The sequence below is a fragment of the Siniperca chuatsi genome, linkage group LG1 (genome assembly GCF_020085105.1).
Source record: "Siniperca chuatsi isolate FFG_IHB_CAS linkage group LG1, ASM2008510v1, whole genome shotgun sequence".
NCBI lineage: Eukaryota > Metazoa > Chordata > Actinopteri > Centrarchiformes > Sinipercidae > Siniperca > Siniperca chuatsi.
In genome coordinates, this window is record NC_058042.1 from 25,464,884 (window position 1) to 25,485,409 (window position 20,526).

General features: G+C 40.3%; 3 protein-coding genes across 11 annotated transcripts; 2 read left to right on the forward strand and 1 right to left on the reverse strand.

The window, feature by feature from the left end:
- Positions 1–843: 843 nt before the first annotated feature.
- On the reverse strand, positions 844–12,221 carry chrna5 (cholinergic receptor, nicotinic, alpha 5). Of its 2 annotated transcripts, XM_044207663.1 has the most exons (9): positions 12,095–12,221; positions 10,205–10,722; positions 9,681–9,821; positions 5,789–5,940; positions 5,553–5,597; positions 4,049–4,158; positions 3,599–3,776; positions 2,814–3,509; positions 844–2,725 (listed from the first exon to the last, which is right to left on the reverse strand). In XM_044207663.1, exons 3-9 carry the CDS (start codon positions 9,769–9,771, stop codon positions 2,567–2,569), a joined length of 1,431 nt encoding a protein of 476 aa, XP_044063598.1. In that variant the 5' UTR covers positions 9,772–9,821; positions 10,205–10,722; positions 12,095–12,221; the 3' UTR covers positions 844–2,566. The 2 variants fall into 2 exon arrangements, with proteins under 2 accessions (XP_044063598.1, XP_044063608.1); XM_044207673.1 differs by lacking the exons at positions 10,205–10,722; positions 12,095–12,221 and having other exon boundaries at positions 9,635–9,761.
- LOC122881413 (UDP-glucuronosyltransferase 2C1-like) lies at positions 11,738–16,947 on the forward strand. Of its 2 annotated transcripts, none has more exons than XM_044207609.1 (2): positions 11,738–11,893; positions 13,535–16,947. In XM_044207609.1, exon 2 carries the CDS (start codon positions 13,535–13,537, stop codon positions 15,116–15,118), a length of 1,584 nt encoding a protein of 527 aa, XP_044063544.1. In that variant the 5' UTR covers positions 11,738–11,893; the 3' UTR covers positions 15,119–16,947. The 2 variants fall into 2 exon arrangements, with proteins under 2 accessions (XP_044063544.1, XP_044063554.1); XM_044207619.1 differs by lacking the exon at positions 11,738–11,893 and adding an exon at positions 12,678–12,774.
- Positions 15,999–20,307, forward strand: LOC122881392 (UDP-glucuronosyltransferase 2A2-like). Of its 7 annotated transcripts, none has more exons than XM_044207561.1 (3): positions 16,029–16,128; positions 17,542–17,672; positions 17,846–20,307. In XM_044207561.1, exons 2-3 carry the CDS (start codon positions 17,658–17,660, stop codon positions 19,439–19,441), a joined length of 1,611 nt encoding a protein of 536 aa, XP_044063496.1. In that variant the 5' UTR covers positions 16,029–16,128; positions 17,542–17,657; the 3' UTR covers positions 19,442–20,307. The 7 variants fall into 7 exon arrangements, with proteins under 7 accessions (XP_044063515.1, XP_044063496.1, XP_044063504.1 ...); XM_044207541.1 differs by lacking the exon at positions 16,029–16,128 and adding an exon at positions 16,344–16,478; XM_044207552.1 differs by lacking the exon at positions 16,029–16,128 and adding an exon at positions 17,083–17,285.
- Positions 20,308–20,526: the final 219 nt, after the last annotated feature.

The following is a 20,526-nucleotide window of genomic DNA, read 5'->3' on the forward strand; positions in this document are numbered from 1 at the left end:
TTCAGTGATGTTGAATTACATGCAAGGTTGATCTGTAACATACCTGTTTTACGTGAAGTAGCTCCGGGCATGTATGTGCTCAGATGCTGGAGTGAAACACCAAAGGTGCCACTGAATATATAACTAGAAATTGCAGGAAAGCTTACATAAGTGGATTATGGATAAGCTTTTCTTTGGGCTTTTTTCTTCAGGAATTGACAACAATGTGGCCTTTTTGTTGAGGCTGTGGGCAGAAATGTGTTACAGCTGCTTATTTGTACCTCCTGTTCTGAATTACTTTATTCTAAGTAGCATGTCGTCTTCAGTGTTTCATATTTATGGTCAATAATAATAATAATAATAATAAAACTTTATTTATAGAGCACTTATCAAAACAAAGTACAAAGTGCTTCACAACAAGAAAAAATAAAATAACACAGTGAATGACGAAATATAAAGAAATAAAACACATGAAATACAGAAAAGCAATAAAATAAACAGTAAAAAAACATGCTTTTCTTAGAGGATGATTTTCAAAAGTAACATGTAAAGCCTTTAATCCTTTGTGAAAGAGCCATGGTGATCCAAATAATATTGTCTGCCTCAGATCAATATCAGCAGCCAATGGTACTGACACATCACAAGCAATGCCTAATAGCAAGTTTCCAGGGCATTCTTTCTACTTTAATAGTTTCATATATTGTTAGATGTCAAAGTCCATACAAGTAGGTTTTATTCACTCTATTTTTACCCTCAGGGTCCCAGACCAATCCCATCTTGTAGGTAGATTTACTTACAATTGACAAGAAGAAATCCAATTAACCCACATAATGTGCAACTCTGCACTTAATAAACTGCGCAGCATAGAATTCATCCATTTATTTTTGCCTCAGATTCAATGGCTCATCAGACATGCATGTCATCTTTTTTTTGAACCTCTTATAAAAAGGAGACAAGACAGGAAACTGGAAATGAAGAGGGCTGCTATGAAAGAATCGAAAGACTCCTGGGCCAAATATAAAGACAAAAAAAACAAACACCTTGCATTCTGTACCTGTGCTTGTTTTTGTTTATCATTTGTACTTACAGTCTCCATATTTAGTGTAGTAGGAAATGGAACTGGAATGTCACAGATTTCCTCACTACATTCACCAACGTGTTCATGCTGGTTCATGTAATGTGAAGACTTGGCCATGTAGAGGCAGTGCAGGGTCAAACAAGGCTGATCTGCTCAGCTGCTGGAGCACAGTGTCTTCCTGGTTCTTGGAGATGTGGTGGTGTAGTGAACCTAAGGCCCTTTAATACATTTCTCTAAATGACATCTTCTGATGAATCTGCATGCAACATCAATCAAATAACAAGACAGATATGGAGTTGTTATAAGACCTATTTTTCACTTTTGATGGAGCTAGGTTTTTGTGCTAAGCTACAGTAGGCTAAAAACATCATAGTCCCACGGTATCTCTGTACTGATCTACCAAGGATTGTCTTACAGTCCTCATAAAGAATGTGGGATTTGTCCTCAGGCTGAAAGGAAGTGCCACCTGAAATTCAAGTCCCAGCAAGAAAAGCCACCTCTCTTTTCCACATCAAGTAGAATGAATAGAGAAACTATTAAACCATGTGTGTCCCTGAAAAGGAGTGTCTGACCTGCATGCACTAAATTATGATAGTTTTTTTATTAGAGATACAGGTCTTTTATTAGAAGGAATACGTAGTTCTATTCTCACTCCCTTGTTCTTGCTCTTTATCACATTTCACGTTTACCTACAAGAATGTTCTCCAGATTTCTGAAACTAGAATTACATGAAAGCAAAGCTGAACCATCACTTTTATTTGAATTATGCCCCGCAGATAAAGCGGTCATCTTTCCAAATGCTATAAATAGCAAATAGGCGGACATAGAGTAGTATGTAAAATGAGAATGAAGGTTTTCTCCCATCTATTTTGTGTGTGTGTGTGTGTGTGTGTGTGTGTGTGTGTGTGTCTGTTGATTGGGTGGTGAGCTGGCATATAATTTCCCTTACAGAGATGATAAAGTTGTATTGAAATGGATTGAATTGAATGGAATTGGTATTCATCACTGTGTCCTGTAACCTGCATAACCATAAGGGCCATTATCATAAGGACTTTTATCCTAAATGATCCTGTCAGGACGTGTTCTTGCCATTTTGTATCTACTAATATCTACCAGACCCAATGATAAATCTCCAGTCTATGATGCCAGCAAGTATAGTAGGCAAAATGAATGTACTGAAATTTATTGATGTATGAAATGTTGACAAAAATGTCTTTTTTTAATCATATGTACTACATCAATTGAGTCTTTTCATTTATCTTTAAACTCAAATACAGGATTCAAAATCTCTCTAAAACAAAAACATGTCTCTGTGGGATATATTCAACAAACGAGGTCCCGAATCTGCAGCTTGATCTCTGGCACAGCTGTGACTTACAGAACGACAGTGAATAAGTGGAGCAGGACCATATCTGAGTGGTAATCTCAGTATCTCAGTCTTTCAGATAAGACCCATTACGAGCTGTTAATGTGCTTAGCCTCCGTTTGTGGTTAGCTGAACTGTGGTTCTTAGAGGGTACTTCCAGCATGGTTAGGGACGATGATGTTGGCCCATTTGTAAATAACGGGGATGAAGAGGAGAGCAGAGCCCAGGATCGACACCAGGAGGAAGGCCCAAAGAAACATTCGATCCAGGACCTGGGCTACAAACTTCCAGTCTTGTACCACCTGAAACAAAAATGATTGTTTATCTCGCTATTAACCATTTTTATCATTACCTATGGATATACAAATACACAAAATCCAACATACTCACCTCTCTGACCTCATTTTCTTTAACCACATGCATGGTTATATACCGAATAGAATCCAAAGCTGCTTGTAGGTTATGTCTGTTGTAGAGGAGAGGTGTCAGTTCAGGCGCTGAGTCCTTCATCATACCCAGTCCTACTGCTCCTCCCGCTCTGGCCACTCCATCTGTGGCGTAACGGTCCACATGGCTGCGCATGCACAGCAGCTTAGGCAGTCGATGCAGGAAAATCTTCCTCACCCAAGGTGCCATGCCATGATGTGTAGAAGAGGAGCGATGGTGGATGTTGATGGCAAAGACGGTGATGATGATGGAGAGCGTGACGAAGATCATGGTGAAGACCAGGTACTCCCCGATGAGAGGGATAGCCTTCGAAGAAGAGGGGATGATCTCCTCGATGACCAGGAGGAAAACTGTGAGCGACACCAGGACTGAGGTGCAGAGAGAGATCTTCTCGCCGCCGTTGGAGGGCAGATAGAAGACAAGGATGGTGAGGAAGGACAGGCCAATGCAGGGGATGATGAGGAAGAGGGTGTAGAAAAGAGGCAGCCTGCGGATGATGAAGAAGTAGGTGATGGTGGGGTAGGAAGAGCTGCCGTCTGTCCTCAGACTACGGCTGCCTGTGGCCTTCACTATCTCCCATTCACCGTTATCAAAATAGTCCCGCTTGTCCACATGGAAGTCCTCCAGAATGATGTCCACCTGTTAAATACAGAGTGAAATCTCATGTCAGTCACTGGTTCATCACTAACAGTAATGTACTGTGCACGTACTGTAGAGCAGAGACTCACCTGGGAGCCATCATATGTCCAGGAGCCAAACTTCATTGAACAGTTCTGGAGGTCAAAAGGGAAGAAGGTGACATCAATGGTGCAGGCTGACTTGTAATTGGCTGGTGGTGTCCATGTTATGGTTCCATCATACTTTACAACAGCCTTGGTGACAGTACCCTCAAAACGCCCATCTGAACTGTTGAAAGAAATAACATTTATTCATCTAAAAGATTACCTGACCTAGATTAGCATAGCATGTTTCTTTTAAGGTTAACATGATTGCATTGTAGTTAGTAATACTTGGTTTACTACACTTTTAGAAATTTTCGTTTTTTTCTGGTCCTTTGAAAGATTTTTATGATACACTACTGTCAGCATATCAGTATGGTTGTGACGATCCTATAAATTTGGAAAAATTTAAAATGCATGACATCCACGTCCTTTCCTTCTATATATAATGACACATACTTATCATACAGTACAACGTCAGGGAGCCAGATCCTGTCAGAGGGTACTCGGATAGTTGTGATGCCCAGATAGTCATCAGGGTTCCATCTGAGTTTCATGTCAGTCCACTCCTACGTAAAGGAAACATTGGACATTTTGTAAAAACTCATAAAAAAATCTACAAATTGGGACTTTAAAGGAAAGGGTTGACATTGGGGGAAATACGCTTATTTGCTCGCTTGTCAAGAGTTAGATGAGAAGATCGATACCACTCTCACGTCTGTACAGTAAATATGAAGCTACCGCCAGCAGCCAGTTAGCTTAGCTTAGCACAAAGACTGAAAACCGGGGGAAATAGCTAGCCTGGCACTTTGGTAACAAAATCTGCCCACCAAAACCTCTAAAGCTTACTAATTAACGTGTATCTCATTTGTTTAATCCATACAAAAACCAAAGTGTAAAAAAGACAAATCACAGTTTTCCTTGGGGTTATGTGCCGGCTTAAACAAGATACAATGTGTTAATGTTAATTAGTGTGCTTGAGCTGGTAGTCAGATTTTGTTACCTTACGACAGAGCCAAGCTAACTGTTTCCCCCTGTTTCCAGTCTTTGTGCTAAGCTAAGCTAACCGGCTGCTGAAGGTAACTTTATTTTTACTGTACAGAAGTGAGAGTGGTATCAATCTTCTCATCTATCGGCAAGAAAGCGAATATGCCAATTTTCCAAAATGTCAAACATTTCCTTTAAATTGGTATACTTTGGGTGCTATAATATTTTGCTAGCATACAATATTTCGCCCAGCTCCAATCCACAGAGAAGGGTACATGGACAAGCAAATAGAGCAAAATGAACTGTTATTAGATTCCTAACTAGCAAATCTATTTGATTTGGCTTAAACATGCTATACATGATAAGTACTTTGTGACAGAATAATCTGGAGGGTAAGCCAGTGTTTAACAAAAAATTAACCTTGGTATTAATTTTCTAAACCAAAAAGGTGACCACCAAATGAAGGAGATAAGATACAATTACAAAATCTGACATTCTTTCCACTTTGCAAATTACATCTATGATAGATAGACATCACTACTGGGGCCACTGCACTTCCAGCTCTCTTTTTGCATGATGAAATCCATCACTGTGAAAGGGAGCAACTGACCTAAATGGAATGACCTGGTCTGTGGGGATAATTCATAAGATGCATGACAGACAGGACACCCAAGACCATGAATAAGGCTGACAGGAGCAGGAGTGGGGAGGAGGCGGAAGAGAAAGGTGCGGGGGCACAGGGCCGAAAGGACTCATATAGATCAGGACTGTCAGTAAAATGCCACCAGACCAGATTAAAAAGGGGTTTGGAGAGGCTGACTTGTTGTCTCTAAATGCCATGTAAGCCAGAAGGTTGTTTTAGAATATTTCCACGGCCATAAACTAACAGTAACAGCCATACCCTAACAACTTTAGCTGCATGTTCACTGATCAAGGTGACATGTAATGCTGACATGTAATGTATAGCTCAACTTGCCTGTTTCATCCACACATTGGTTGTCATTCGCTGATTTTTCTCATCCTAGAACGGTGAAATAACAATCAAAGTTAAAATTTCAATTTAAAAAGTTGGTGAGTTGAAACATTTTTTTTCACTTTAAATAGCATTCTGTCTTTCAACCCTACTATGTTTTACATTTGTGTACTGTAGTTAATACCTCAATGACACACATTCATAAACAATATCAATAACCAGCGCTTTTCTATCCTCACCACATCAACTAGCTGGGAGATGGCCAGCCCAAACTTCACACGGATCGTCTGGTTTAGGTATTCCACTGGACGAACCCATTTCTGGTAGTTTCCAAAGAGGTATTTGAACAGCTTGTCCTCTGCTTTTGCATGAGAGGAGAGTTTTGGAACCCCTAAAAGGTGTGAAAAGACAAGAAGGTTAAATAGAAAAATGTCAAGTTTATATTAACTTCTAGATAATTCAGCCAATACAACAGCACCTTTGATTTATTCAGCAGTCCCATGTAGACTCCATGCTTGATAAAAGCTCTGTTACTAGGATTGCTCTCAAACAGCACTGCCTTCACCTCTCTGACCTTACTACAGTGTTGATGTCTACAGTTTCTGGATATGATCTCTGTGGTAAAGCTTTGGTTTCAAGAGACAGAGCTTTGACCCAAACACACACTGAATATACAATGGCATTAAGAGACCTTAAAACATGTAATGTATGAATGCATGAAAATCAGTGCCAAAATGACTAGATTTGACACCTCCATTTCTGCAATGGAGATAATATAAAAAAGGATTATATTCAATGCAGCAGTCATGAGTGGAGTGTATTCAGTGTTAGGTTGGTATCCTTTTATAGCATTTGGCTGCTTGTGGGTCAACTAGAGCCAACATATTTCAACATAATTCTGTTTTCTCTTAGTGCTGTATTCTATCCAGCTAACATCTAAAGCACGTCAAAAACAATACATTGCCCACAGGTTAATTTTATACCAACTAGGCAATTTTAAATATGATTGGAGAAAGCATTGCAGCAATTTGGCCCGCTTCCTTTTTACTGCTTGTCCTTCCTTCATTCGCCAAGGTGAGAAACTGAAATGCCTTTTTACCTGTTTTGCACTGTGACTCATATGCGTCGGTGACTGTAAATAATGCAGGCACTCTCAATTCAAAGGGCATCATTTTAAATAAAAATCACTTCTCACCAATGGATCTTGGGAGAATAAGTGTAAATGTAATAACAGGTAAATGTAGGATATTGTAAATGGGACAGTGGAGTGTTTTGATATGTCAAAAAGGTCAAGAGCTACAGGTCAAACCACGATTTGAACTTTGGACTGATGGTGGCGATAGAGGAATTGTTGTATCCTCTGTAATAATTTTGTAAAAAAACATGTATACACTAGTTAGTTATGGCATTAAGTGCAGGTACAAGATGAGTGTAACAGACCAATCTCTGTTTTATAAGCAGTGAAACAGTTTAAATCACAGTCAAACTGGGGCATTGTTTTGCTGAAGCAGGGCTCCTCTACAGTGTACAAAATATTGATTACATTTTGAATTACGCACAATCTCTTTCACCCTGCTCTTTAAATCATTCACCAACGCGGTTATAAACTCAATTTATGGATGGAGAATGCGGCTGGAAATCTACCACAAGGCTGACCACAAATGTTGGGTGTCACCGTCTCAGTGTGTGCAGATCAATAAAGACAAGGCTGCAACACCCTCAATCAATGACTGTGTGATAAGCAAATTCATCATCTCTTCAGCCTCTCCCCCACTATCACCAGCATCTTGTTTGACTGAAAAGCAAGCTGCAGAGTATGCTGGATGCTAAATTAGTCTGATTTAGTGTATGATAAATGGAATGTATACAGTCAGAAATGTACTAATACACAAAGATAATGTATGTGCTATATGGTAACATAAATGCTAATTTATACCTCATGAGAGGAGACCTGAGTCAGTGCTTGCTGTTGTCTAGTAGGTGCAGTGGGCAGCATGACAACAATTAAGTCATTATAAATTAAACATGGAATATATAATCTATGTGTGGTATGCTACCATACAAATGGCGAAGATTACAATGAGATCAAAGTTAGGTGACACGCTGCTACAACCAGCCAAATATGCAAAACATCAAAAAAAGAAGGCGAGAACGAGAAGCCAATCAAATGTATAGTAGAAGGCAAAAAAAACCCAAACCCATAAGGTTCATACACATACAAACAAAAGCATAAGCATACTTTACTTTAGCTGTACATGTTCGATTGTTAACTTTCAGTTAGTTGCTTATTCTTTGATTACTTTAGGCCTACCTGTTACCATTATCCTTCTGGCTGGGCGGCCTCAGTCTCAATGGATCTATTAAGCCTAGTATAGTCCATGTTTGTCCTGCTGACGAGAATACTGTAAACCTTCTGAAAACCACTTCATCCCTCTAGCCCTGTTTGTTTGTGTCCCACAAACACAGCTCCCTCTCTCTCCCTCTCCCTAGTTTCTCCTCCTTGTCCTCTCTTTTCACTCAGGCCTCTCTGTGCTGCACCGTCGGCCGTCCTGGGACCTCTCTCTCTCTCTCTCTCCCCTGGCTGTCGTGCCTCATTCCAGATGTTTTGGATCTGGATCTTCGTCCTCCAGGAGATTCAGCCTCTACTCTTGTCTCTCTCTCCCTTGTGTGCATGTTGTCCCTGTCTCTCTCTGTCTCCCTCTGTGCGTGTTCATTTCCTTTCTCCTACCTGTGTGAATGGTGTGCCTGAGCTTTGCCTCATGTATGTTTGTGTCCTGTCCTCTGTGTCTGTCCTCTTTCCACGTCTCCATGGTGGAGAGGAGGTTGTGTGGCTCAGGTCTGTTTGCCGGCACCTGGAAGTTGCTTGACGTCCTCCGGGATCCATTTTCTTCACATATGTTTACACATAATTTTGTCATCTTGTTTGTCCATACTGTAATTCTACAATGTTAGTCCATTCTTACAACATCAATTCATGTCTGTCCGTTCTGGGAAAGGGACCTCTCCTCTGTTGCTCTTCCTGATGTTTCTTCCATTTTTCCCTGTTAAAGGGTTTTTTTGGGGGAGTTTTTCTTTATCCGAATCGAGGGTCTAAGTACAGAGGGAGTCGTATGCTGTAAAGCCCCTTGAGGCAAATTTGTGATTTGTGATATTGGGCTATATAAATAAAATTGACTTGACTTGTTCCTGGCCGTTGTTGTCCCTGTTCTGATGACCATTTGTCTGCCTTTTGACAACTACCTGCATGCCTCACGCTGCGTTCACGTCGTATCGGAGTTATTATTATTATTATATTAAGTTTCCAACTTCATGTCAACATCCAAGTGGTAAATACAACTGGGGAAGTCTGATTTTTCTGAAAGCTCAGATACATCCAACCAAGCAAACATGGATGCCTCACGTCAGCCTCTTTCAATGAAATTCAGCCCAAATCTAGTGGTTATGGTGTTATATTGTTAATGCACACTATTTTCAACTCTCACATGAACAACACATCACGCAACTGTCCTGAGATGTCCTGTGATCTGAATGCTCCCAAGTCCTAATCATGGGAATCTTTCCCATCATTCCGACATGACCTGAACACCGCGGCAGATTACTGATTCTGCATTATGTAGCAAGGAAAACGCAATTCAATGGTAAATCCCCACAAAATCAGCCAGAGGATGAGGTCCAACTTTTGTCTCCTCATACATTTTTGGTTAATGGATTTCTGGTTTTTAAGAGAAATGATTGATGTTTAATTAAAATTTTAGTTTTCTTTCTATTAGAAATGTGCTGCTTGTTTGATAGCTAGATGGTTTACTTAATTCTTGTGCAATATTCTGAGCTCAAGTGTCATGGCCTCCATGCAGCTAAAATCATTAATTGCCAAAAAATGGAAATCCAACTGTAAAATTTGATATGAGAAGGTAAGTGGTCACACTGACACTCATACTTTTTGTTCGACTCTAACTTGGCAAGCTCCCTTCACTCTTCACTGACCATCTGCCAATTTCTTCACCTTCTGTCTCTGTTTCTAAATATCCGCTAGAGTCCAACTTATCTTCGACTATGCCATCTGTCATACTGAGGCTATTACCTACCACCATGCTAATTTGATGAGGCATTCCCGGTCCTTGGGAAACTTACGCAGTGAGTGGCACAGGTGGCAGCAGCACAGCAACGGCAGCAGCAGCAGCAGTGCGAGAGAGGTGGCTGCCCCTCCTGCTCTCAGCATCATATCAGAGGTGGCACTGGATCCACACAGCTGGTCCCTCAAGCATCACAGAGCTGTGAACATTAAATAAACATTAAAAACAGTGGTTATCAAAAACAGTAGCTTTTGTGCACACTGGGCAAACATCTAAACTATTAGAGTATGGCTTTAATCATGACTTGGGTTAAGGGTTCAAATCCCCTGCTCCCCTTTGGTAAAGCTACATTCAATCACCGTAGCGGATTTCAGTGAATAGGCTGTGTTAAGCTAAAAAATAAAATAAAAAAACATCCTGATGTCGCCCATACTAAATAAAAAACTGTATTAATCACACACCTTTAAGATACAGCATCCTGCACAAGCCAAGAATTCACCCTACCTTCACCTTGCTAAGCCGACCCTCTCCAAGGTAATTATTACATTTCACATAATAAACATGCAAAGGCTGTATATATACCTGCTCTGAGTCTCTTCCATTAACACACAATCCAGAGTGGCAGTGGTGGTGGAGGCGGCGGGAGTCTTGACGACAGCGACAGTGCTGCTCTAGCGCTCCTCCATTCCACGCAGGTTCCTTTCTCTCGCCTCTTACAGATGCTGCTTCACTCCCTGCTGCCTCCCATTGTGCAAAGGCAACCCATCCTCATCTCCTCCTCGTCCTCCTCCTCTTCCTTCAGAGAGCCCGCCCAGAACCCCCCCCCCCCCTTTTCCTAGCATTCTTGTGGTCACTGATCATAGGCAGGGATAGTCGACCCCTCCATGCGGCCACCTCACTGCCTCTCCACAGCAGCATCAGGGAATTGCAAGGGCAGCTCTGCCACTGAGATTCTGCTTCACATTTTCACAGCAGTTTCCAGGTTCTTATCTGGTGTTCACAGCCACATGTAATGCTACATTTTGTACCTCCACATCCTCTCTGTATGTGTGAGTGTGTCTGCTTCCATGGCGACAGCATATTGTGGGGACCCAGAGATTCTGTGTGGGATTGAGAAAAAAGTCAATGTCCAATTTGTGTTAAATCTATTTGCACCTTTGCATTTATGTTTGATTCTTTTTTTAAATTGAGTTTATTTTACAGTCTTACAAAAAGCTTATTTTCTTATTATCTTACAATCACCTGTTTTGTAAATATTTTTTCCAATTTCTCTTAACATAAACACATTGTTTAATGATGTATGTGATATAAGGGAGCTTGGTTTTAAACTAATGGCTAAGAATGACCAGCAAGGCTAAAATTGTATTAGTAGTATAAAAAGCCTTGGAGTATTCTTCAGACTACTGCTATTAAGAAATGAAAGATGATTCCATGACAATTTGTTCCTGAAGTAACCTTTCACCTTTACAAGTTTCAGAGGCTGTCTAAAACATATTGATGATCTTGTTCATCAATATGACAAGCTCCCTTTTCAATATTGCATGCGTAAAACAATCTTCAATTTACCTACTGTATATTTCATAAAATGTGAAAATGGGTGTGAGCAAGTACACTGCAAAACAATCCAAATTTGCTGTTATGCTATTTTCTTACAATGGGTGCAACACTTATTTGTATTTTCATTAACAAAGCTTAACCAAACTATACATCCAAACCATCAAACCCATCTAAATATATAAAGGACATATACATTAAACAGACAATTTAATATCCAATATGAATATCGTACAAACACAAGACGTACAATGACCTGTACAGTAAAGAATGCAGCTTTTAAAGCTTTTTCTTTCAATAAATGAATCTCTATTGATCGCTATTTGAGTTGGCATCACAAATGTGGCATGATGATTCCTTATGCATAAGCAGTATGAAGCCTACTTCAGACTGCTAATTCTGCAACACCTTCTAGCCACAAGTCCATGGGCATGGGCACTTATTAAAGCATACACTTTGAATTCATTAAGCTGATAAATTATTAATTGCGACCCTGAGTATTTCAATCCATTCCGTTGCTCCTGAATGTTTATGTCCTGACCCTATCAATCAGTAACTTCCTTATCACTGGTTTTTCCGCGCACACGTTATCACATTTCCATCCTGAAACTGCTTCTCCCCCTCCCTTCCGGGTTACACAAATCTAGACTCGTCGGTTTTTGGCATGCTTCTCTAACACCGTGACTTTTCCTGTGTGGAGTAGCTATATAGACTACAGTAAGTAGAAACGCTTCGTGTTAAGAAAGTTTGACGGTAGATGTGTTCGAGGTGGGTGTTACGAGTTATAGTTACGCCGTTACGTGTAGGTCTACTTAAGTCACTTTTCTGAGTAAATTGTAGTCTGCTTGTCAGGGTAGTTTTAATGCAGCAGCCTACTTTTTACTCTTACTTAGTTTTTTAGAGAAAAAAAATCATTACCTTGACACCGCTACATTTGGAGCCATTCCTCGCGCTACTTTTATATGTTAATTAAGGCGCCCTGTGATCCTACCGCAGCCACGCCTCTCTTCAGAGCAGCGTAATGGCTGCAGCTACAGCAGGAGTGGCCTACGGCTTTCAAGTAGCGCTAATATTTGCACACGAATTAACAGCGCAGTAAGTAGGCTACATCAGAGAACAGTGCTGGCAGGGAGCAGTAGTACGTGTCCGTGGTGTTAATGCAAATAGGTTTAATTACACACTCAGTGTGTCGTGCTTTAAAACTACTCCTGCTTTCTGCCGTGATGTATGCAGTGTGCATTTCACTTGTCATGCTCACTGGTGTAGCCTGTTGAACAGAGACAGAAGAGTACAGACCTAATTATGCACAGGAGGGGGGAAAAAAAGACTAAAAACTACTTTTATCTAATGTGGACATGGCTGCTATAACAGACAGATGGTCTTCCTCAGGTAAAAGTGAAGAAGTGAACACACCTGCATTTATTAGGCAATTAATGATGAAACGTCACAGCATTTTCTCCTAATAAGTCTAAATGAGTCATCTGATATGAGACATTTTCAGAAGGACTAGAGACTGATTTGGACTCACACCTGATCTGTGGCTGCCTGTGATGGGACTGAGGACATCTGTACTGGAATGATCAAAGTTTAAGGATGCTGTAACACTCTATTTACTTTTTGACACAACTATTATGCACATGCACACAGTTTGCTGATTTATTTGCCAAATCATAATATATGAGACAACATGTTATTACTTATTGGTGTATCTAATAGAGTATAGGATAATATTAATGTAATATTTTGTGATCACACTTGAGAGACACAGACTGGGAATGTTGTCCTGGTGTAAATGTGGCAGGTTATCAAACCAGGAGATGATGACTTGTGTCAGTACTTTTACTTGAGTACAGTTTTTGGCTACTCTACCCACCTCTGCGTATACTGTATGTAACAGAATTTAGATGCTAACTTTGCTGCTCACTCATTGGAAAAGTGAAGAGTGGAGCTCCGAATCCCGCTGCAGTTTGTAAATCAAACTGAATCTGGCTGAAGAATTTTGCAAAAAGTAATGATTTTAACCAAATGAGCTTTAAATATCGATCTAATCAACTGTGTGTGCGAAGGAGCAATCAGACCAAATGTAACTCGACTGCAGACGTCTAATAAACTGTGCAGTCAATTTAAAAGACTTTTACGTCAAAAGAGCTTTTATTAGAACAATAGATGGAATTCTCTGACAAATTATAAACCTGGAGCTGATTTAAGAAAAAAAAGAGGTTGCAATGGAAAATAATGGAGGTATATAGTGTCAAAGAAATCATGAAAGTAAGAAATAACAGTTGTCCTATTAAGAGACTCTTGAGTTTGGGATTTTCTTTATGGTGGTCAACTGACTGTCCATTGTTTTCATTTCAGATGAGGCTGATCTGTTGCTGCAGTGCTTTGCTGCTGCTCGTCTTCATTCCCAGAGCCTGTCGAGGTGGCAACATCTTGGTCTTTCCTATTGAAGGCAGCCACTGGATAAACATGGATATCCTGCTTCGAGCTTTGCACTCGAGAGGACACAGTATAACTATCGTGCGTTCCAGCAAAAGCTGGTACATCGAGGATAAATCCTCTTATTACAATACCATTACAGTTCAAGTGGAGAAGAGCATAGATCAGAAGTTGATTACAAGAATCATATCTAAGGCCATCGAATTTGAAAGGGGGGCTCTTCCCTTGATGAGTTTCCTCCACATCACTGTAGGAATGTTCAGCACGTTTTTGGATGCTCACGCAGCCGTGGGTGACTTTGTATCAGCAATGCTGGATGACCAAGAGTTGATGAGAAACATGAAGGACAGCAAGTTTGACCTGATGCTCGCTGACCCTTGCTGGGGTGGTGGAGTCATTTTGGCCAAATATTTGAACCTTCCTTTGGTTTATAATGTTTGCTGGCTAATAGCTACAGAGGGTCATCTTGCTATTGCTCCTTCACCTTTATCATATATTCCTATAACGGGATCTGGCAACACTGATAAGATGAGCTTTTTTCAGAGAGTTAAAAATGTGGTTTTGTATCTAATAACCCAAACACAAAATCACCTGGTGGTAAAGCAAATATACCAGAAAATATGCGACAAATATCTTGGGCCCAATAATGACTATAAGCAGTTAATGCTTGCTGCAGACCTGTGGCTCATGAGAGTGGACTTTGTGTTTGAGTTCCCTCGCCCCACCATGCCTAATGTTGTCTATATGGGAGGGTTCCAGTGTAAACCTGCCAAACCTTTGCCTCAACACCTGGAGGAGTTTGTGCAGAGTTCTGGAGAGCACGGAGTCATCATCATGTCTCTGGGGACTTTTGTGAGTGAACTTCCTGCTGACCTGACAAACGAGATCGCTGCAGCTTTTGCCAAATTACCTCAGAAAGTCATCTGGAGGCATAAAGGTGACAGGCCAGCCACACTGGGCAACAACACTTTAATAGTCGAGTGGATGCCGCAGAATGATCTTTTAGGACATCCCAAGATAAAACTATTCGTGGCTCATGGAGGAACAAACGGAGTTCAAGAAGCTATTTATCACGGAGTCCCAGTTGTGGGTCTGCCTTTGTTTTTTGACCAACACGACAACCTGCTGCGACTGAAAGAGAGAGGAGGGGCTAAGCTTCTAACCATTAACACAGTGGACAAAGACGACAACTTCCTTAAGGCCATACAGGAAGTCCTGAACGAGCCCTCCTACAGGACGAACATGCAGAGACTCTCCAGGCTGCACCGAGATCAGCCAATGAAGCCGCTGGACACCGCCGTCTTCTGGATAGAGTTTGTGATGAGACACAAAGGTGCAGCTCACCTGAGGACAGAGTCCTACAGACTGCCCTGGTATTCCTACCACTCTGTTGATGTATTTTTGTTCCTGGCTGGAGCTGTGCTGCTCGCGCTTTTAACTATTTTCATTATGATGAGGTGTTTATACACTACAATGTGTAAACATAAAGTGAAACGTGACTAACCATTCAAGCGATATGCATTTTGTACGTACATCGATATGAAGATGGATTTAGCTAATTTTGAGATTAATATGGAATTTGTTGAACTGCCCGTTTATGCAACATTTTGACAGTTGCTAAGCAATGGCATTATTTTGTAAGAATATTTTGCAGTATGTTATTTTGTTTGATATTCATATTTTAGTAAGGTATGAAAATAAATGGATGTGGCTTTTTCATAACCAATGAATGTAAATCAAGTTATACTTAATTAGTCCCAGTGGGGATATTTATGTTCTGTATTCGACCTTTGTTCAAGGGCAATGGCAGGAGTACTCCTAATACCTAATGTCTTTAGGTATTGTGAGATAGCAGGGGCTCATGGGAAGCTAAAATGTGTTTTCTGACTCATTCATTACTTCATTTTTACTCTGTGTGCAGTCAGCCATGTTCAATTATAGGCTGTACATATTTGTGCTAAGCTGTGTTTAAACCTCCAACCACCAGGTGGTACATCTCTCTTTTGACATAACTGATGTAGATGTACTTGCACCTACAATGCAATCAGCTTCAGGTGTTGCTGCCTTATGTTGCGTGAGAAGCTTACAGGTTTGGTTGTGCCACGGCCTTTGTTTATATATAATTTTGGGGTTTGTACTATTTGTGGAACATTTGAAAAAAGAAAACATTTGACAATACTGGGACAGCAAATGCTGAGCTGTAAAGATCCGTACAATAAATCTGCAAACGGCATTTATTTCACGCTTTCACTACAAAATCTCAAAGTAGCAGCCTCTCTGTGGCTTTTTAAGAATAGCATGTTTCACTTCCATTAACATGACTCATTTCAGTAAAATAACATGTTTCTCAAGAGCTGGAGTCTCTACCTCGAGGGTGTGCACAGGTCTATGCAGGTATTATGTTTATATAGGCTGTATCAGTGCCTGCCTTTTGTTACAGCCCCAGAGCTCAAGATAAAGTCATCTCAGATGTGTGTGTCAGTGTCTTGACTGTAGACTGAAGATTCAGCTGAGTAAGTTCTATTCATTTGTATTAGTTTTCCAGCTTGTTAATGTTGTCTTGCAGTTTCAGATTACTTCAATTACAGTATAATGCTTAATGTAGGTATGGCCATGGTAAAGAAACACTTTCCTGTAGATTACTTTGGAGTTTTGCCTCATCACACTATAATAAGTGAACTTCCCTTAAAGAGACAAGCATTTAATGTTGTTAAGTACAGCAGAACTGTCATCAGGGGTGAGGCACACACAAAAAGTAACTAAATCAGGAAGTGTTTTTTCAGTCCCATTGGTTTGGATTCAGCCCTGCACAGTCCTGCCACAAAACGCTCAAGCAGAAGTTTAGCAAATCCAAGGTTTGAATGTAAGTTTGCTATTTTTAGATGTGTTTCTCGCACATTACTGATCTTGTCATAAGATTTGTAAATGTTTTGTTATATGGCACAAAATGACTGCCATACTGAAAAACTGAAAAGTACATATCTTAGGCCTGTTTCCTAGCTTTTGAAAAATAAACTTTCTGTATTACTGTTGAGTGAGTTTGATATGTAATGCACGCAGTATATTTATGTGATTTAGATTCCTCATTTTACATTGAACTACTATCAACACTCACTGCTCTAATGAGAGTTCAGTAAGGTGTCTATATGAATGTTTTTGCACAAATGTCACACTTAATGTCTCAGCAAATATTAAAGTGTTAATCAGTTCTTTTTTGGTCTGCTCAATCAGTTAGTGTACCATCCAACTTATACTGTATGAGGTGCAAATGTACAATCCACTGTTATTTAAGTACATCGATCTTGCAGCACAAATAAATATTTTTTATCTCTTTTTTGTTTTGTTTTTGTATTTTAAGATATCAGTAGGTCTAATACACAAGGCCCCACTACATTTTAAAAGAATATGGTGCACTGACTGTATGATAATGTTTAACCATTATACAGTAACGCCTTCCTGTTTATAACACTGCAGCTCTGGCTTATTGCACTATGAGGGCTAAACTTTCCTGGTAAGAGAACTGTCCTGAGGGTGGGACAAAAGAAACCAGGAAGTATTTTATAGTCATACTGGTTTGACTTCAGTTCTTCACTGGTCTGCTTTGTTTTGTTTGGGTCTTAACTATCTGGCGAGAGAGTTTGTTCACATGAGTGCCAGGAAAGTTTTCACTGTAAGCTTGACATTTAATGATTTTGTTTTCAGTTTATGAGAAAAGAGTAAGTGGTCTTTGTCGAGAGAGTTGTATGCGGGAACATTTGTTTCTAGCTTTTGCCAGCTAAAAGTGGAATGGAGATTTTATTGAATTGAAGTCCACTGTTGAAGGATTAGACATTTGATCAAAATAGGAAAATAGGTGCATGGTATTTGTTACACGGGGATTATGTGTTTTCTTAGATGGAATCTCTTGGATATTTTCTTTTATGCAGAATGAGCACAGTTCCAGTTGTAAAAACATTTCTGCTCAGGGAGATTGGGGTTCAACACAAAGTGCATGCAGAGCTCTTGGCGCCGAACAGCACTCTAATTTCCTGAGCGAGGCTGCATGTGCTACATCCACGTGAGTCCGTTCAGATGGACTTTTTCCATACAAAAGAGAGACAATTGAAAGGAACATCACTCTGCAGCTCTCTGTTTTGGGCATCCTAGTATATCATCCATCTTTGTGCACACATTTCCTAGAATAATTTAGTAACAGCTATCTGCTTTTTTTCTATTCTACTTGTTTTTCAGACTGCACCGTTCAAGAAGATGTTTTTGTCATTGGCTACCATCATCTCTGTTTTGGCTGCCATTATTCCAGCTGGCCGTGGTGGGAACGTTCTGGTATTTCCACATGACGGCAGCCACTGGGTGAACATGAGGGTACTTGTTGAGGAGCTGCATTCAAGGGGACACACTGTGACTGTCATTCGGGTTGCAGACAGCTGGTACATTAGTGAAGCGTCTCCACATTACAATACGGTCACAGTGGATGTTGCTGGTGGTGCAAATGAGGATTTCTTTCGTCTCTTTGTCTCTGAAGTTATTAAAATCAAACGAGGCAAGGGGTCTGTGTGGGCCCGTTTTGCTTTAGACATGGAGTTAAAAGACAAGTTCTTTGAATTACACAGTAAAGTCTGTGAAGTGGTCACGTACATATTTGAAAATAAAGAGTTAATTAAGTCCTTCCAAGATGCCAAGTATGATGCGGTTTTGACAGACCCTGCTAACGGAGGAGGAGTAATGCTGGCTCACTACCTCGGATTGCCGTTAGTGTTTAATGCTCGATGGACTGTTCATGGCGAAGCCCATTTTGCTATTGCACCCTCTCCACTTTCCTACGTTCCACTTCCGCCTTCAGAATTAACAGATCGAATGACTTTCTTTGAGAGGGTCAAAAACGTGTTTTTTTACACAATGAGGATGCATCTGTACAAGCAGGTAGTTGGGCCACATTATTCTGCATTGTCCAGCCGCTACTTTGGCCCAGATGTGGACTACTTCTCCCTGTTCCAAGCTGCAGACCTGTGGCTCATGAGAGTGGACTTTGTGTTTGAGTTCCCTCGCCCCACCATGCCTAATGTTGTCTATATGGGAGGGTTCCAGTGTAAACCTGCCGAACCTTTGCCTCAACACCTGGAGGAGTTTGTGCAGAGTTCTGGAGAGCACGGAGTCATCATCATGTCTCTGGGGACTTTGATTGGAGAGCTTCCCCATGACCTGGCTGATGAGATCGCTGCAGCTTTTGCCAAATTACCTCAGAAAGTCATCTGGAGATATAAAGGTGACAGACCAGCCACACTGGGCAACAACACTTTACTAGTCGACTGGATGCCACAGAATGATCTTTTAGGACATCCAGATATTAAGCTATTTGTAAGTCATGGAGGAACAAATGGAATATATGAGGCTATATATCATGGAGTTCCAATTGTAGGCATTCCCATTGTGTTCGATCAAGCCGACAACCTCTCCAGACTGAGAGCAAAGGGCGTTGCCAAGGTTATGGATGTTTCTGAATTGGATAGGAAATTGTTTCAGAATGCCATTCAGGAAGTCCTGAACGAGCCCTCCTACAGGACGAACATGCAGAGACTCTCCAGGCTGCACCGAGATCAGCCAATGAAGCCGCTGGACACCGCCCTCTTCTGGATAGAGTTTGTGATGAGACACAAAGGTGCAGCTCACCTGAGGACAGAGTCCTACAGACTGCCCTGGTATTCCTACCACTCTGTTGATGTTGTATTATTTTTACTATCAATTGCACTACTTATTTTGTTATGTTTTAATGGGTTAGTATGCTCATGCTGTAGATTGTGTTTGAAAAGAAAAGTGAAATCTGACTAACAAGGAAAGATGGATTGGTCGTTTTCATACTGGTTAATATATTGTTATAGAACAATCAGTTTGGCTGTGATCAGATGATTATAGAAAGGAGTCTATGTTTTTTTAACTGTGCTTTGAGTTGACTGCAAGTTATTAGAAAAAAATCTATGGTAAAAGATAACATTTAACAGCCAGTTTTGACTGCTAACTTGCAAAAGTCCATCTGTCTGATTACTTTGTCTAAAGTGGAGTCATTTTAATAGTTGATAGATGTATGCATGCATCAGTTTAAGATTTATTTTTGGTTTTAAAGGGACAGTTCACCCCAAAATTAAAAATACATATTTTTCCTCTTACCTGTAGTGCTATCTATCTATCTAGATTGTTTTGGTGTGACTTGCTGAGTTTTGGAGATATCAGCCATAGAGATGTCTGCATTTTTTAATATAATTGGACTATATGGCACTTGGCTTGTGGTGCTCAAAGTGCCTAAAAAATACATTTGAAAAACTCAACAGCAATGTCTCTTTTCAGAAATCATGACCTGGTTACTCAAGATAATCCACCGACCTTGTTGTAAGCAGTTTCATGTAGGAACTATTTTCTTTATACCAATAGTTTCTGGTTCCAGGTAAAAGGAAAAATATGTATTTTTGATTTTGGGGTGAACTATCCTTTTAACCAAATGAAAGTGTGAAAACTCACAGCCAATGGAAACTACCTTAAGACTAGTAGACTAACTTGATGAAATCAGCCAAGATACAAATTTCAGCTCTCCTGTTTTCCTGTTTAATACATTATGCTAAGAGCACACTGTCAAATGAAGGATCCTGAAAAATAAAAAAATTCTCACAATGTCAATAAAAAGTAAAACAATGTGGATTGTATCACTGGAGAAAAATAATGCACTTTTATTTATTTTTTCCCAACCAGCATAGGTTTGTCCTGCTGAAAAGCAAACCTCTAGTTTTGTTGAAATAGATGTATAAAAAACCCTGAGCTAAATAAGGCTTTGTTGATACCTTTACCAGCCAGCAGGTGGTGGTGTTCAGCCATTTTTATTAAAGTGTTTTCCTAGGCTGTTAAACTAACATACCAGCTATTTT